This window comes from Protopterus annectens, chromosome 1.part1 (assembly GCF_019279795.1).
Source record: "Protopterus annectens isolate FY-2018-M chromosome 1.part1, PAN1.0, whole genome shotgun sequence".
NCBI classification, from domain to species: domain Eukaryota; kingdom Metazoa; phylum Chordata; order Ceratodontiformes; family Protopteridae; genus Protopterus; species Protopterus annectens.
Window position 1 is genome coordinate 1,232,458,625 of NC_056726.1, and position 19,035 is coordinate 1,232,477,659.

Sequence of the window (19,035 nt, forward strand, 5' to 3'; positions counted from 1 at the left end):
TCCTTGTGCTATCATAGTAGACAACAAACTAGTATGAGGTTGTGATGAAGCAGAACATGACAGAAACCTCAGAAAAGTTCTAGAAACAGCATGTCAAGTGAATGTTAAGCTCAATCCACACAAATGTAAATTCAGGTTGCAAGAAGTTCCTTATGTTGGTCATTTATTCAGAAGTACAGCCCTATAGCCAGACCCTTCAAAACAAACAGCCATTCTTGAAATGCCAGCTCCAGAAAATGTTCAAGGCCTGCAATGTTTTCTTGGCACGGGCAACTACCTCAGCAAGTTCATTCCAGACTTGAACCAACTTTCAGCACCACTCAGAGAGCTGACACGTAAAGATGTATCCTGGTCTTGGTTAGAGCAACACCAAAGAGCATTTGAGGTCCTGGAACAGAGAATTCCTAGTCCACCAACACTCAGACACTATGATGTTCACAAACCAGTTACATTTTCCTGTGATGCTTCAAAATTTGGTCTTGGTGCAGTCATTCTACAAGAAGATCAACCTGTTGCCTATGCATCAAGAACACTTACCCAAACTGAGATGCAGTACGCCCAGATCGAGAAAGAGCTTTTAACAATTGTGTTTGCATATTCGAAGTTCCATGAATAAAAGCCATTGTACAGCATAACACATGTGAAGACTAGACTAGGTAGAGAGAAAAAAGCAGGAAAAGAAGTGAGAAAGTGAGGATGTGTAATCATTAAATGCCATAACAAATGGGGTGAAGTGGTGTCACGTCAGCAGCAAGGGGTTAAAAAAGAATGTAAGGAGATTATAAAGGAGGTCATCAGAAAATAGGAGGGCAGATATAGGAATCTAGCCCAGATACTGTTTTTTTTTCCCTGAAAAAATGCCCTTAAGTTTTGGCAAATCTGAATGTAAGTAATGACAATACTGTTTATTATAGCAGTGGACTGCAGCACTCAGTATTTCACTCAACATTTTCAGGTTTGTCTTGTACAATGCAAAAGGATGGAACATACTGTCTTGAAACAGATAACCACACAAAACTGTGCCACAATATTACATTACACTGGCTGTATCTATGGTAGGCTTAGGGTAAAGCAGTCCGCATTTCATGCAAATTTATAAATAAGGTAGCACAAGTCTGACAATAGAAGAGTTTAGCCGTTTGAAAGCTATACAGCAGTAGTAGTGATATCGATGGCTTCACTATTAGAGTCTTTCTTTAAGTTTTATCTACACAAAACTTTTTGAAACTTCAACCAGATGAAAAAAAATGGTTCAGGCCTCAGCCTGAGGCACCAACAATGACATGTTTTCTGCACCTGCAGATGAGGCTTTCCCCCACACCCAATTATTTATGTACGCCAAATCCACAGTCACACATTTGCAGGGAAAAAGAAAAACACATCCTGGATATGCACCTCTGCCAGTGCACAAGCAAAAAAAATGTCAGTGATTTCCGAAGGAAAAAAGCCATGGAGGAGTTCTAAACTAGAGAACAGAAATCAGTAACTTTAAACTTCCTCCCTGCACTTGGCCAAGTGTACAGTAACCACAGCAGAGGGAAATACATCAAGGTAATGCTGTTGGGAAAGATGGGTGGGGGCCATATCAGCAATCATTAGCAGGCTTGAATGCTGAGCATGTTTGGAACTGGATGGCACTGCAACATCTCTTAAACTACCTTAGCTTTTCCAAAGTTAATTTTGTTGACAAGAACCTTGAACTTTGTTTTGGAAGATTCATGATCAGCTGATTGTCTGCAATCCATGCCATGAGAGTGGAAAAAACAAATTCCACCTGGTCTTAATTCCAGCTGTAAGTTCAAAAGAACTAAGCAAAACAGATCCATGTACTATGTACCAATTACTGTAAACAAATCTGAAGAGGAAAAATCCTCTAAGACCCCAAAGTGGAACTCTGTCTCCTAGTGAGAAAGGCTTATGGACACAGACTGCTCAAACTACATTATTGTTTTTCTAGTTTTTTTTTAAACTAATTTAGAGAAAAATAATTATTGCTTATGTAAGTGAAACATTACAACACTTGTAGAGTGTGACATACTGAACAGCTTTTGCAGTTGTACTATCCTATTATTTTTAATTAGTTTTCTTTTGTTTTCTAAGTTTATTAGATTTAACTAGCAATGATATAATATTGTGTCAAATGCAGTACACCAACATAAAATGCCCTCTCTGCACCATAACCCTCTTCTGCCTGCTACAAAGACAGCTTGCGATCACTGAAGCAGAAGCACTAGCAAATCCCAGCATACAGTTTGTTTACAGACCTATCATGACCCACTCCTACTGAGGAATTAGAAAGTCCATACACATGGCTCTGGTGCCTCCCTACTTTCCTTTTTGTTTGAAGATGTGGTTGGTTACCCTATAGTAGTGTTCATGTCATTCTACTTGTAGAACCCATGTTGAGTACCACTGAGGAGTTTATAACTCTCCAGGTATGAGAAGACATATCTTTGCATAACCTTCAGAAACACACTACACAGATAAGACTAACACAGGCTTAAAGTTCTCAGCTTGGTTCCCAGATTCTCATTTGTGATATGGGATAGCTATGGTACAGCACATTGTTCATTTACAAGGTGTCATCTTCAGAAGGATGTGATGCATCAACCACAACTGCATCAGTTGTGTGCAACAGAAAGTTCTATGACAGCACAACAGCTGATATGGGCCTTCTGGCTTGACTATTGTTACCTTAAGGATAAATGGGGTGATAGAAGATAACACAGTATCATAATGACTGCACACTCTGCATTGCTGCACGGAATCCAGCTAAGACTAGTGCTGCAAAATAATTATGTAAAGTTGTTTATTACAGGCACAACTCATGCATAAGAAGCTGGGACGGCCATAACATCAATTTTTTTTCAAGGGAAAAAAAATCACTTTGCCGTCGCCGTGTAATTGCCCTTTCCCCCATTGTAGTGCTATCTTGGAGTTGGTATATTTAGTTACGGGGTTGTGTGGAGGGCTAAGCCCCCCACTTTGTAATGTTAGGTATGGTGTTTTGTTCGTAGTTGGACTAATGATTTTTTTCCCTTGGAAAAAAATTGATGTTCTGGCCGTTTGCAGAAGTGATGGATCGATATTTACGTGTTGCTGAAAATGCATTTGCTGTATTGTTGTTTTGGTGAGATAATATAGACCCGATCAGCACATGATCCTTGAAAGTGCTGCCTATGAAGGTTTCTCTGTGAATGCCACAATGATGATTTGATGATGATCATTATATAAGACATGCTAGCTCTTTGTAAATATTGGCATTTTTGATCTCTTCAGCTATGACCTTACAACAAACATTAACTGTGTGCATACTTTTACACAGATTAATCACATTTTCTTGACATAATGGCTTTCTAGTTACTTAGACTCCTCAGTATTAAAGCAAAACCTGTGATTCCTTATCTATTTTTATAGAGTCATGTTAACGGAATCCAGATTGTTGAATGCTACATGCTCTGGTGTGCTCCGGCAGAATATTTCATACTAGTCTATGAAGAGATTGTGCAAAACAACAACTCCTTTACTACTTCATCTGCAAATAATATTAAACAAACTACATATTTGTAATGTCTGTGTGGTGCATACTTGCATAAAAATGCAGACCTGAAATTGTCACTGCTATAAGCTTTAAATGCTTATGGAATACACTGCAGTCACCTACCAGAATGACTTCTGATCACATGTGACTTACTCATTCTATGGATGGGGGAGCATTTGACGATCAGCTTTTATTCTGCAGAACATGCATCCTGTTGTGAGACTTTCAATCTCCAAATATGCAGCAGATACAAAAATGACTGGCCTCATCACTGTGTATCATTGTTACATTTCGGAAATACCAAAGTAGCGCATACCTTCCTTTATTTGACACTTATTATCCTTCTGCATTACAGCTAACATCTTTGTCTCCTGTCAGCAACACTCTATCCAACTTGTCCCCCCTCTGAGATACATGGGCCTTCACTTTGCTGAAACCCTTTTCGTGGCTTCACATATTAACATAATTAACTCCAAGATAACCAAACTCTCTTTGCATGTGGAGACATCTCCCAGGTCCTTGCCCATGAATCTCGATTACCACTAGTGATGGGACTCTTGTGGTCCTACTAGAATACAGTTTTTCACTTCTTTCCCACTCCTCCAATAAACCCCTTCACATCGACAAAGGCTGCTGTTTCATCTTGCTATCACTGAAATTTGAGTATTACTATACCAATTTTCTTCTCATATATGAACAATTTGGATGGCCAGGTGGTCTTTTATGTGGTACTGTGACAATGCTCACAATTACTGAGACACATTAGAATGCATGCTAGTAATGGGATAGTTAATCATGCCCCCCTCCCTGAGAGTTGAGTTTTGCTGTTATATTTCTATGCTTTTTGAATCTTTTAGGTTCAACAAAAATGAATGGAACTGCATACATACATGCATGCAAACTATACATGGACCTCAAACTGTCACTTACTGCTTGGGATGTCCTCTAATTGCTTATCCTTTTGTTCACAGTCTTCTTTCACAACGACAGTGAGCTCCTCATCTCTTTCCATTAATGATAGCAATTGTTCAACTGGGATTATATATCCTGCACATTTATTAAAAATACAAACACATTCACATGAATCAAATTACAAACCAAAGGGAATAGTGACATTGCAGTAAAGTACAATGTTAAAAATATAAATCCACACTGGACCAGCTAACAAGCTACTTTAGTGCTTTCATCTTTATTGCCCTTAACAAATGCTTCTTCAGAGCAATTAATTAGGATAGCACACACCATTTAAGTATAAACAAAACAAGTCACATATAAAATATATATACAATCAAATCATAGACTCCCTCAACCACTTAAGTATACATTTAATGTTGATGACAGCTTTCAAATCAAGTGTTCCTATCTCTTCCTCTCATGTTACATTCCACTACTTCCACACCAAAAAAAAAACAAACAAAAAAGTTTAGGCCTCTGCATTCTACGGAATGTTTGTAGAAAGCATTTTATAACACCCATTTTACAGCATATAAATACTGCCAATTTCCGTTAAACAAGTACCTGAAGAAACCACAAATATTATATTACATTACATCCTTTGACTAGAACCAACAGACTTATTAAAATGACTAAAAAGTACATTTGGTCCCTCATTTATATACTAGCAATATTTATAAAAACACAATTATAAGTGCCAGCTGCTCTTTGTGTGACCACAGATACACTGGGGCCTCCTTCTTCTAACAACTTCTTAAAATACATGCTGCTCTTTTTTTAAAACAAGAAACATCTTTATTAAATTATCACGTATGACACAAGCCAGCTTGCATTTAGATAAATGAAAATAAACCATACTGACGTAATTTCAGTTGCAAACATAAAACATTGCAAACCATGATGACACAAATGTAGTGGCAAACATTATACATTACTTATAATCTGTCCAGCCATTGTCAGTCAGACATTACATAGCTCATTCAAATTCTGCCCTTTTTTAAACCTTGTTCCTTCTCTGCATGTATTGTTCCCAAATTTCCCATTTTTTTCCTATGCAATTTGCCCCTACCCTTTTCTAAAGATCCCAATTCAAGTTTTTTCATCTCTGTCACTATATTTGCTACTTCTAGTACAGTTGGTTTTGACTACAATTTTTTTTTACAGCCAACATAATTAGATTCAACAAGGCCTTACCATGTCTAGGCAATTCTGATTCGGTATCATAATTCAGAAAATAATTTCCTTAGTTACAGCAATTTGTTCTCTCAGTATCTCTGACAGACCAGCCTGCAGAGAATCTTTAAAGTCTGCCAACTCATTACACTCCCAGAAATTATGTTCTCAGTTATCTCTTTCTTCCCTATCACACCTCCAACATTTGATAAATACCTGAGGAAAATTCTTTGGAGTCTAATTGGGTTATAAAAATACATATGCAAACACTTTCAAGCAAAGCTCCTAAATCTTCTAGACTTTGTTGCATATTTGGGAGACATACATATATCCCCTATTGTTTCTTTGTGAACTGCCTATCCAGTCTCTCTTCCCAATCCTTTTTAACCTCCTCTGATTGGTTCTTATAGTTTTCATGCAATATTTTATATGCTCTACTAATTATACCTTTCTTAACAGCAGCTTCTGTCCTAGATTCTAATAAAAACTCTACCAGTGCTGGTCTTTCATGTAGGTTCCCCCCTATTTCTTTCTCTTTGCCTATTCTTTAATATCAATCCTTGATAGGGAAGGCAATCTCTAACCTGCAGTCCAAATAAATTCTTGGTGTCTCCTTTTCTATTACCTTTCCCTCTCTAGTTATTCACTCCCAATACTAGGTTCCTTTGCCAGTTTTCTCCAATAAATTCCAGCCCCCTCTTGCTATTGTCTGTACCCCTAATTGCAGTCATCCCTATTGGCAGATTCTCCTTTCTCCATTCCCATGCTGGCTTAGTTCTTAGAATACTTTATGAATATAATATTCTATATGATTATTGTTATTCTCCTTAAAGGCCTGCATCCAAAACCCCAGTCTCCCCTTGTTTCTTGAGCTTCCCCCCGTTTCATCATCATCTCTTTCCACTTTGAATTATAGTTTTCTGCTTGTGTTATGTGTAGAAGCCTTAATTGTGTTGCTCTGAAATATTCCTTCAAATTGGGTAATCCCAATCTGCCCTGTACTATTGAAAGAATCAGTTTATCCCACTTAACTCTTGCAGTCTTTCCCTCCCAGATAAAATCATTCAGCTCTTTATTAATTACTATCCACAACTTTTCCTTTGGTTGATAAAAACTGACCTGTGCAAGCATGAGGAAAAGCACATACGTTTTCTTTTGTCATGCTCTTTTAACCAGGTTTTTCTTCTCTTCTTTTTTTTTCTACATTGCAGTGCCTACATTTCTTGAAACTGAACAAGGAAAAAGACAGATCGGAGAAATAAATAAATAAATTAAAAAAAAAAAAAACAAAAACAAAAAAACAGGAGCACCTATTTACATTAGTATCCCCATTACATTAAAAATAACCAAGAAACCTTTACTTTATAACATGCACAGAAAATCGTGCATCATTAAAACAGTACTATTAAGAAAAAAAATAGTTTTACTTAGTTATCTTTCTCTCTCCTCTTCCCCTCTCCTGCGTATTTTTTCCAAACATTAGTGACATGAAATAGGGCATATGCTTTAAAATCCCCTCCAAGTTTAACAAAGAACAAAAAAGTCCAATGTTTCGAGATTTACTTGTTCTGTCCTGTTTCACAAATATAATTATTGCTTTGTAATCCCACATTTGTCAGTTTCCAAGTTACTGATTTTATTCTCCAAACATTTGTGACATGAAGTAGTGCATATACTTTAGAGTCTCCTAAAGTCCAAGAAAGTCCAATATTTCTAGATTCTCTTCTTCCATTCTGGTTCATCTCCATCTCCAAAATCCTGTCTCTGCTTCATTTTCCAATGTACTCTCGAGTCTTCTAGTAATTTGTGTTTTTTTTTTCCTTCTTTCAAGCATTTTCCATTGGAACACTGGAAAAGGTTTCACTGGCACAGTCTTGCTATGGTCTTTATTACCAGAAAAGCAAGAAGCAGAATCTCCTTTTGTTTCACAGCTCATTTTTTATTGGACAAACTTTTGTATTTCTTCCTTTGCATGTACTTCATCAAAAAATTATTTTGTCCATCCAGAGAAAAATATTTTATTTTGAAGACAGCTGGGTACAGCAGCTTACATCTCAATCCTGCTTCTAGACATTCCCTGAATAATTGGATACATGTATTCCTCTTCTGTCTGGTGTACAATAAGTAGTCATTTTCCATAAACACTCTGATGTCTCCCACTTTTAGTACTTTGTCCTTCTGCCACAGTTTTGTCAGAATCAACTCCTTCTGCTGTTAAGATTGCATCTTTAGTATTAAAGGTCTAGGTTGTTTCATAGCCAGGTTTGGAGCATAAACATGAAGTGCCCTTTCAATTAATAATTCTTGTTGTGAAATACCAGCCCAGTTGTCCATTTGTGCTTTCATAAAATTAATAGTCTGTTCCTTCCAGCTTCTCTGGTACAGCAGCAAATCTCAATCAGTGCTCTGCCCTCTAATTCTATTATTTTTGAACCATCTTTTCTTGTGCAGTCTCATATTCAGCCAGCCTTTTCTTCATATCACCTTATCTGAATATCTTTTTAAAGCTTCATCCATTTTCTATAGCTTTTTATTGTTTGAGTTGATATACTCCATCAGTGTTTCATTTATTTAAGTCAGGTCTGTGCACAATTGGCTTACTCTGGGTTACTGGACGTCATGTCTGCAGCTTGCACTGCTTTTTGCTGAACAGCTGAAGTACTTTTTCCAGTCAGTGGTTTTTCGTCACATTTTCTAACTGATTTTCCTTTAGGTCCTCTGTATTTCCTTTTTCCTGGCATCCAGGCAGTGCGCTTATTAGCTAGATACTGAAATTTACAGAGAAATCTAGGTCCACTGGCATTATCTGCTAATTTTCTTGTTTTCATATTGGGAGAGCTAGAATCAAGCTGTTACTCAATGTGCAGCCATCTTGGAAGTCCAAAATCATAGGATCATAGGAAGTCACTAGGCTAATGGCCCTAGGGCCCTTACAAGCCTAGCTAAGTTCTACCCTTATTTCCATAATCAGGACCTATAGCCCATGTCCAAGAGGGACACAGATGGAACCCTCGGGGTGAATTTATGGTTATATGCTGCTCTTTTAAATAAAGGTTGGTACTTTACCAGAAACCTGAAATAAATAAGGAATTCCTTCCAAAATGTCCCCATTTTGTCTTAAAACATTCTATTTTTTAATTTTAGTTTCCAACTATTTAAGGTTTCTAACATCAAAGAAATGCAATACCTTAGTCTTTCACCTTCCTTAGAATGATCATTCCCGAAAAGCATGAGTTAAAATAGGAGAAAAATCTGCATATCTTATTTATTTATTTATTTATTTATTTATTTTACATTTGTTGACTGGGCTAGTCTAGCTGGATATATTTCCATTTTCAGTAGAGGCCCGGGGAGAAAAGCTCCACAGAATATACAGAAAAAAACATACAACATATGAAGTCAAATACAACAAAAACAACAGGATAAATGTAAAGACAATAAAGAAAAGTTAGCATGCAAAAACAATTTACAAATAGGAACTAATATCATTACCTATAAACAAACTAAACTACAGAGAAGCAAAAATCAGGGAAAGGTGAGTAGGGAGGAGAAGTGGGAGAAAAGTTAAGAGGAGGAGAGTAAAGTAAAAAAGAAAGGATAAGAAAGGATTAAACAAACTTTCAGCGAAGAGGAAAAGAGGTAAGTTAAAAAAAAGATAGTTGTTCATGGAAGAGGGAGAGAGATGCGGGGGAAGTAACGAGACAGAGAAGGGGTAGAAATTTAGTCAGGTTTAGTGCAGGAACAGAGCCAGTGACTTTTCAAGTGTTCTTTTATTCTTTGTTTGAAGAGGGGCAGTGATGAGATTAGTGTTATGTCACTGGGTAGTAGATTCCAGTTCCTTCCTACTGTACTAGAAAAAAGAGAGTCACCAGCTGAGTTATTGGACTTTGTTAATCTAGCCATAAGTTTTCTAGAAGAACGAAGGGAGTTAAGATTATTGTATGGGATTAAAAGTTCTGAGAGTATAGGGATGTTTGAAGGTTGGTGCAGTATTTTGTGGGCAATGTTCAGTTGGGGGATGAGCAGAAGGTTTTGGAATTCCAGCCAGCCTAGTTGTTTCAGGTTAATACAGTGTTGGGTTCTGAAGGGGTTGCCAGTGGCGAAGCGGGCGATGTTATTATAGCATGTAGCCAGTTTATTAAGGTTGGCTTTCTTAAGGTTGGTAAATATAGGTGAAGCGTAGAGACTCTAGCAGATTCAGTTAGGAAGGGTTTAATTCAGTATAAGGATCCTATTTTTCTGTTGACTGACTTAATGGTGTTATTAATGTGTTGATTAAAAGAGAGATTATTGTCAATGGTTATTCCTAACAGTTTTGTTGTAGGATCGGGTGTGATAACTGTGGTATTATTAGAGGAAATGGTGAAGTGTAAGGAAGGGGATCGGGTGGTGGGAGTAAAGAGAAGAAGTTTAGTTTTTTTGGCATTTAGTAAGAGGGAACGTTTATAGAACCATGTTTCAACTGAGTTGAAGATCTTTTGAGTAAGTGAGCAGAGTTCAGAAGGAGAAGAAGCAGAGCAGATAAGGGTAGAGTCGTCTGCATATTGGATGCAGGTAGCTTGAGGGATAGCAGAGTGGAGATCATTAATGAAAAGGGAGAATAGAAGTGGCCCAAGAATGGAACCCTGAGGGACACCGATGTTTATGGGTAGGAGAGAAGAGAGTTGATTTCCCCATAGAACTGCTTGTTGTCTGTTGCTAAGGTAAGATTTAAACCATTTAGTGGCAAGGTTGTCAAAGGAGAGGGATTCAAGTATGCTAATTAAGGTGGAATGGTTGACCATGTCGAATGCTTTGGAGAGGTCGATAAAGAGAGCAGAAGAGAGAAGGTTGTTATTACGGTTCTTATTGATGGTTTCTACAAAAGATAAGAGAGCAGTGGTAGTACTGTGATGAGGTCTAAAACCATGTTGACAGTTTGCTATTATGTTGTGCAGAGTGAGATGTTGTAGAAGTTGCCGGTGAATACATTTTTCCATAGGTTTTGCTAATGGAGAAAGGAGAGCAATTGGTCTGTAGTTGGAGTAATCGATAGAGTTATCCCCTTTATGTAATGGAATAATATGGGAAACTTTCCAGATCTCAGGGACGGTTCCTTCTTGGATTGTCCTATTTATGAGTATGGATATAGGGTATGCAATCACTTTGGCAGCCCTTTGGAGGTAGAGAGATGGGAGCTTGTCAGCTGAAGGAGTACAAGGTTTAAGTTTGTTAATAAGTCTGTGGATAAAAGATGTGGGGATAGGTTGTAGTGTAAAGTTATAGGATGGGTCCATAGGGTTACTTGGAGGGGAGACATAGTTGATGTTCATTTGTCTGGCTAGGGTTTGGATAGAGTCAATAAAGAAAGAGTTAAAAGTATTAGCAGTTTGGTGGGGGTTGTCTGGGTCAGCATTAAGAGGGGTGGGAGTTTTGGTTGTTCCTGGGGAAAGGAGTTTATTGATTGAAGACCAGAACTGTTTGGGGTTGTTATGGTTTGTTTGTTGGAGTCTACAGTAAAACTTTATCTGTTACATCTCACTTTATCAGATATTTTGTTAATGAAACATTTCTTACATCCTCTTTCAAAAAGCAGAGTCTTTATTTGTAGAATCTCTTAATTAAAAACAGCAATGTCAGACATCAACCTAGAAGTCCTTATAATCTGATTTTTATTAAATTTTCTTTCACATGAGGGGGTGGCAACTGTCTATGTAAAGATAAAAACTCTTAGATTTAGGTTTCTTATAAATTTTGGAAACATCATTTAGTTGGGGATGATTAAATTAAATAAAAATCTAAATGTACAATTTCATGTTGAGAGTATCTGAAAATTCATTTAAAAAAAAAAAAAAAAGAAGTTATGTCTTACCATAACGTTCCATCTGAGTTGTTTCATCTTTGTTTATTCATTACTCTTGGGATCCGAGCCGACCTTATTTTCAAACTCGTGTCAGCCACAAACCTCTCGAGCTAAGATTTTACCCATCATGCCCTTCTCCCTGTTACCTAAGATCTAGTTTGCAAGTTGGAAAAATGAAGCCGAGGCTACCTCTGGTCACACATGACCTAACAACTGGAAAGAAGGACAAATAAGATCCACCAGAAACCTTCGGAGGGGGGAGGCAGGTGGGCCATAATGAATAAATGAAGATGAAACAACTCAGATGGAATGTTATGGTAAGACAACTTTTTTATCTGATGTTGTTAATCTCTGTTTATTCCTTATACTTGGGACAGAGTCCCCAGCTATCTTGTTCCCTGGGCGGCCCTATGGAAGGACATTCCGGAGCACCATAGAACCAAAAGAAGCTCTGCCTCTAGAGGCCAAGTCCAATTTGTAATGAGCAATGAAGGTATGAAGCCTAGCCCAGGTTGCGGCTGCACAAATGTCATTCAAAGATGTTCTACCATGGAAGGCTGCAGAAGTTGACACTGATCTTGTAGAGTGGGCCTTTACTCTGCCAGGTAAAGGGATACCATTCTTGCCATAAATGAAAGTAATACAATTTCTCAACCAAATGCCTAAAGTAACTTTAGAAAGTGGACAACCTAATCTGGATTTAGAAAAGGCCAAAAACAGCTGGCCAGATTTTCTATTAAATTTAGTCCTTTCTAGGTAAAAATGTCTATGTACATCCAAGGTATGCAGGCAATATTCCCCTCTGTTAGAATGATTAGGGAAAGCAAGCGACTTAAACCTTAGCACGGATATAAATAGGACGTGCTGGAGGGATAGATTTATCACTCAGAGACTCCCTATGCTGTGGAATAGAGTCCCGGTCCATGTGAGGCAGAGCACCTCGCTGGCTCTGTTCAAGAGAAATCTTGACTTGTGGATGGGAGATCGTAGGTTTACCCCGGGAATCATCTCTGTGTCACTGCTGGACAGAGGCACAACAAACTAATGGGTACAGTATTTTTTCATATAAGGGGTGGCGTAAGCCACAAAAATTCGGGCTAGGCTTATAAATGCCTTGGGGCAGATAGCCTAGTATAAACCTATGAACCTATGAACCTAAATCAATAGTTTGACTGATTGAAAACTCAGAAACTACCTTGGGCAAGAAGGTCGGATTGGTCCTTAATGAAACTCTGTCCTTGTGAAAGATGAGGTAGGGGGGTTTGATAGACAAGGCCTGTAATTCAGAAATACGTCTGGGAGAAGTAATAGCAACTAAGAACAACATTTTCCATGACAGATACTTTAGATCACAGGTAGATGCAGGCTCAAAAAGAGAAGCTGTCAACCCTTGAAGGACTAAGGCCAGGTCCCAAGGTTGAACAAGTTCTCTGAATGGAGGCTTTAGTTGGGTTATGCCCTTTAGAAAGGTCTTACAAAGTCTGTGTGAAATTAAGCAAGAGCCCTGGAAGCCATTATGAAAATTAGAAATTGCAGCCAAATGAACACAAATTGTGGAGGCTGCTACCCCCGATTTAAAAAGATCTGAAAGATATTCTAGCACAAAAGAAACAGGGGCTGTAAAAGGATCCATTTGTTTATCTTGTAGCCAGAGAGAGAAAACCTCTTCCATTTCCTGCGGTAGAGTAGTCTGGTGGATGACCTATGAGCGGCAATCAGAATATCACGCACAGGGGAAGACAGGTCATGCTGTCTGGCAATCATTGGAAGGGGATAAACCAAGCTGTCAGTTTCAGGCTGGATAGGTTTGGATGAACGAGATTCTGCAGGTGAGAGAGCAACTCTGAAGTTGGATTGAGAATCCATGGTCGATCTAGCAGATGAAGCCACAAGAAGGGAAACCAAACTTGTCAAGGCCAACATGGAGCTATGAGAATCCCTTTGCTATTCAACCAATGACCTTTCTTGAGGAACAAGGGAATGAGGGGTATCGGAGGATAGGCATATAGCAGACCCGAGGGCCAATCATGGACTAAAGCATCTCTCAGCGACTGTCCCTGAGGGGGGATCAGGGCAAAGTAATTGCTGCACTTGTGATTGGACGGGGACGCAAATATGTCACAGCAAGGTTGGCCCCAGTGGTCGAAAATCTTTGCCACCACTAGAGGATTGAGAGACCACTCGTGAGGTTGTAGAATGCATCTGCTCAACTTGTCCGCTATCACGTTGGAGCTCCCGGGAATGTGTGTCGCTATCAGAAAATAGTTGGAGGCTATCGCCTATTGCCATATTCTCATGGCCTCTCGACAGAGTGGGAATGATCTGGTTCCCCCTTGTTTGATGATGTACCAGACTACTGCCATGTTGTCTGACTGAAATGCAATAGTCCCTGAAGGAAGGATTGATTGGAATGCTTGCAACGCTAGTAGCACCGCCCTAAGTTCTAGGACACTGATATGTAGAAGGGCCTTCATCTGTGACCAGATGCCTTGGACTTTCTTTCCCTGAAACAGCCCCCCCCACCCCATCAGGGAGGCATCTGTGGTCACTGTGGCGTTAGGCTGATGAGGGCTGAAGGGGCAAGGCCACTGGTGAGGGTTGTTTGAGATCCACCAGAGCAAGTCCTGTTTGCAAATCTTGGTTATTCAAATCGGAAAAGATAAGGGGTGCTGGGATGGGTACTACTGAGTATGAAGCAGCCACTGAAGAAGCCTCATGTGTAGCCTTGCTAGAGGAACTATGATGATGGAGGCTGTCATCAATCCCAGCAGTTGAAGAACGGATCGAGCTGAGGCTAGATTTTGTGAAAATATTGCCTGAATCTGTTCTTTGATCCTCTGAATTCTGTGATCTGGTAGAGAGGCTGTACAAGTCATTGTGTCCAGAATCACTCCAATGTACTCTAATGAGTGACTTGGAGGAAGGTTTGATTTCTTCCAGTTTATCGATATTCCGAGGTGCTGTGCAGTGTTTAGGGTGTAAGTCAAGGCCTGATCCAGTAGATGTCTTGTTGGGGCAGTAATGTGCCAGTCGTCTAGGTAGGGAAACACCTGGAATCCTTGAAGCTGCAAGTGAGCTGTGACTACTGCCATGCACTTTGTGAACACTCTGGGTGCTGTAGAGAATTCCGAAGGGCAGTATGCAAAACTGGTAATGACTGGCTCCTGCCCGGAAGTGAAGATATCTTCTTGTGCAGCTTTCCACCTTTATGTGGTAGTACATGTCTTGAAGATCTATGGAGCACATCCAATCATCTTTTTCTAAAAGTGGAAGTATAGAATGAACCATGACCATCTGGAATTTTTCTGTCTTTACGAATTTGTTTAGGGCACTGAGATCCAGAATTGGTCTCCAGTCCCTTGTCTTTTTTGGCACCAAAAAGAATCTTGAATAGAAGCCGGATCCCGTCTGGTCTGGGTGGACTGTTTGGATGACTGTTTTTTGAAGCAGCTCTGGCATCTCTATAGCTGCGGCTTTCCTTTGAAATGGCACGTTGGGTAAGCTTCTGGGTAAGGGGGGGGGGAGTGAATAAGAAAGGAATATGGTATCCTCTGGTGATGAGTCTTTGTACCCAAGTATCTGTGGTTATGGTTTGTCAGGCAGAAGGGTACAAGGAAAAACTACCCCCGACTGCTTCCAGAGGAAAGCAATCAGGCTGCTCCTCAGGAGCGCTGATAAGGCTGAAGATTCCCTGGAACCTCGGACTTGCAGACCTCCCCTGCCCCGAAAGGGGCATTTTCCGTTAGAATCCCCTCCCCCGCCTCTAGGGGAAAACTCGGCCTGAAAGGACCCTGAGACTTTTTGTGCCACATTTTCCCACTCTTCTGGTTCCTAGAATAGAACTGCTGAGGAGAAGATAAACGTACACCCACGGCAGATAGGGTCTTACCGTCCTGTTCACATATGGCAAATGTATCTTTAACCTTGGACCCAAACAAAGTAGTTTCAATAGGGACGTTAAGGAAGGAAGCCTTGAAGTGATTCACAAAGTCACAAAGGTGCATCCAGGCATGGCGTCTCACGACTATGCCTGCACACGCAGCTCTCATCGCTCCCTCAGTAGCATGCAATATCAAATGCATTGAGGAATTGGAAACTGATTCTAGGGTCGCTAACTGAAAGGCCACCTTGTCTCGGACCTCATCAGAAACTGCTCCTGCCAAGGTCTCAGAGAGTTCGGACACCAAGTCTCTCTGTAGCCTTGTGAAATGTGCCAGGAAGTTCAAGGACCTAACAGCAAAGGTTGATGACGCAAAGACTCGCTTCTCTAATCTGTCCACTGCCCAGGATTCCTTACTGGGTGGGTGAACAGTCTAGCTCTCCTCGACCAGTTCCTTCTTTGTAGCGGCAGTGTCTACTGGGAGACCTTTCGACCAATAAGGGCACTCTTCTGGGGGAGAAAGGATTTTGTCTGGCCTATGAAGTATGGCCTCCACAGAGTCCGGTGCCATCCAGGCACACTGCACGATGAGCTTGATGAGCTCATCGGCAGGTGGGGTAACACAGGAGGTAGGGGGCCAGGCACAAAAAGCCTGCAGGAATACAGACTCCTCTGAGGAAGGGTTAGAGGGCTTCCATTCACCTCTCTGCTTTAAAATTTAAAGGATGTCACCAAGGGAAACCTTGTTAGAATGTGAACATTGGGACCTCTCCCCATCATCATAATCTGTGTCTTCGGTCAATGACTCTTCCGTAGAGTCCATGTGCTTCCTCTTACATGTAGTCTTGCGGTGGAATTCTTCAGTGGGAGACTCTGGGGAAGGCTGCAAGGACGGGGTATCCAGGGGGATAATGGCCCGAGACTCTTGTGCCCGGGGGTTGCAACCTGAGACAGCTGAGGCTCAGAGGAAGTAGTAGTCTCCAACACAGGCAGCCGAAAAGCAGTGGCCAGTGTCCTCTCCAAGGCCTGGAAGGGCAGCCTGCCCAAGGAGGGATGCCTCGAAACCTCCAAAGAGGTAGAAGGAGTACAGGTAGGAGTCTGTGGAAAAGGGTGATCAACTCCAGAGGGGAGAGACACTTTTAAAGGGGCAGGAATTCCTCTGGTCAAAAGCAGCTGGTCTATAAGACGCACCACATCATGTTCAGAAAGGTTTCTGGTAGAACTCATTGAAAGCCCTGAAGGAGATTCAGGCCTGTCCAAAAAAGGGCTAGCACGACCACTGAAAAAAGGTGTCTGTATAGGTAATGTCTGCACTGAAACTGGCAGTGTTTGTATAGTTTGTGCCACTAAACCCGGCGCAGAAGGGGTATGCATCGAAATCAATGGTGTGGAAGATTTCTGCACTGAGAACGGTGTCATCAAAAATGGAGTTGTTGCACCGAAACCGTCGGTGCCGAAAAGGCCTGCACCGAAGAAATTGTCGGTGCCGAGGGGTTCTGCACCGAGAAAACTGTCAGCGCCAAAGGCTTCTGCGCCTAGAAAACGGTTGGTGCTGCCACCGAAGATGTCTGCACAGAGAAACTGGATGGTGCCGAAGGAGTCTGCACCGAGACTTCATTCGGTGCCAAAGATGACTGTACCGATATACCAATCGGTGCCGAGGAAGTCTGCACCAAACTAGTCGGTCCCATAGTAGTCTGCACCATGAAGGCTGATGTCTGCATCGAAAGCAACAGTGTAGAGGGACAAGCTGACATAATCGGAGACAGAGTCAAGCGAATCGGTGCCGAAGCAGTCACTGTCACTGACGACGCTGACAATTTATCCTTTTTATAAAAACAAAAAATAAGTCCCAACAACAGTAGAATCCGCTCACTTCATTTAATAAAATCCACACAATGAATGAACTTTTAAGCGCTTTTCGTCTGCCAAATAGCAAACTTCTTCAGAAATAGTCAATACACAATATAAGTCATTTAAATAGTCACTAGAACCAAAAAACGCGGGATAATTAAATCATTAACTATTTAAAGATACATTACCATAAAAAACAAGTCATACATAAATAATATATTACTCTTTAAAACAAGATCTGAAAAACCATAAATATAAAAGACTAATCTCTTTTTTAATAATGGGAACATAATAAGCATTTATACATGAAGCAAGACCTTGATACAGGCCTTTTACCTCTGTAAACTCTTCAGTTTAAGAATACTGCTAATAGAGTTTATCTCATTTAAACCAGAAACATTACTTGCATCCAATTTAATTTGCCACTTTAGTTCTAACTGTTCCAGTTTAAGGGTAAGAGGATCCCCTCTATTATCGTGCTTGACTTTTTCGATAACTAAGAATTTAAACTTATGGTTCGTATTTAAGTGAATATGTTTAGCCAGGGCATTGTCAAGCTTGTTACGACCTATAGCGTACAAGTGTTCATACATCCTATCTCGGAGCCTACTCTCCGTTTTCCCTACATAAAATGCAGGGCAATGAGTTCATCTAGCTAAATAGACTATACCTTTGGAGTTACAGTTAAACCTGTCTTGTAATCTATATTTGAAACCAGTCATTAAAAATGAGTTGGTCGTATCAACATGCTTACAAAAGTTACAGTTCTCACATTTGGTCACTCCTCCTACTCTGAGGGGTTTAGAATACTGCTTTTCTAATAAATCTTTGAGGTTCATACCATGTTTGAATACTATATTTGGAGAAATTTATCAAATAAAGACTGGTTACAGCTGAACAATTCCCAGTTTTCCTTTATTATTTTCACACAAAGGCTACTATGAACACTGAATGTGGTTATGAAACCACAACTCAGTGGTTGTCCCCTGTGTGAATCTATTGTACTGTGTGAAGGTGACACTAAAGTGCCACAAGTTTGCAGACTAACACCATCTGACCATCTGGGAGCCAGAATCGGCTTAAATATAAGATTTTCCCTCTTATAGTTTGCTTCTTCTATTAGTGCTTCCAACAAGGATTCTGGATAACCTCAGTGAAGAAACAGTTTTTTCAAAAACTGACATTAGCCTTTTTATGTTTCAATTCCTTAGGGTCTCTATATGGAGATGATGGAAGAGACTTAGACCTTTTATGTTGTTTCTGCGACCCAGAAATAGCCACGCAGAAAGGGGTCTTAAGGAGACCCTTTATTACTAGTTTATTTTTACGTTTGTTCAAAGTCCCGGCAGAAAAAACTTTATAAATCTGACAGGACAGCTTCACTGTGAGATGAGGCATGCCCAAACAGTAAACACACAAGTCATACGTGTCAGAGTGAGGCAGTTTATGTCCGCACTCTGAACACCTCTTAAAGCCTGGACTCCCTTTCCTCTCAGACATTATATCCACAAAATATTCAAAAAATAGACACACACACACTCTGTAGCAAGGCCCAATGGAGGGTGAGGAAAGACTACCAACAAAGGTAATAGAAGATACCAAAAAGGTACAAGTAATAAAGAATAAGAAGATACAACTTAATAAAGTCAAAAAACTAATAATTCTGTGAGAAAAAAAAACTCAAAAGTTATCAAAAATATACACTTAGCTGGAGAGGAACAGCTCGACATGGCTGAACAGCAACGCGGCAAACAAGATCTGAGGTAACAGGGAGAAGGGCACGATGGATAA

General features: G+C 40.1%; 1 protein-coding gene across 2 annotated transcripts in view; it reads right to left on the reverse strand.

Annotated features, from left to right (window-relative positions):
• LOC122809505 (putative zinc finger protein 66) overlaps nt 1-19,035 on the reverse strand; it is a 449,400-nt gene that overhangs the window by 225,381 nt on the left and 204,984 nt on the right. Inside the window, exon 1 of one of the 2 annotated variants that reach the window (XM_044081071.1) lies at nt 4,472-4,582. The exons of the other annotated variant lie outside the window; for it this stretch is intronic. Within the exon in view, the coding sequence (XP_043937006.1) occupies nt 4,472-4,553 (82 nt within the window). The 5' untranslated portion in view covers nt 4,554-4,582. Of the gene's footprint in view, nt 1-4,471; nt 4,583-19,035 lie in introns of those variants that run through there. 2 annotated transcript variants of the gene reach the window in all.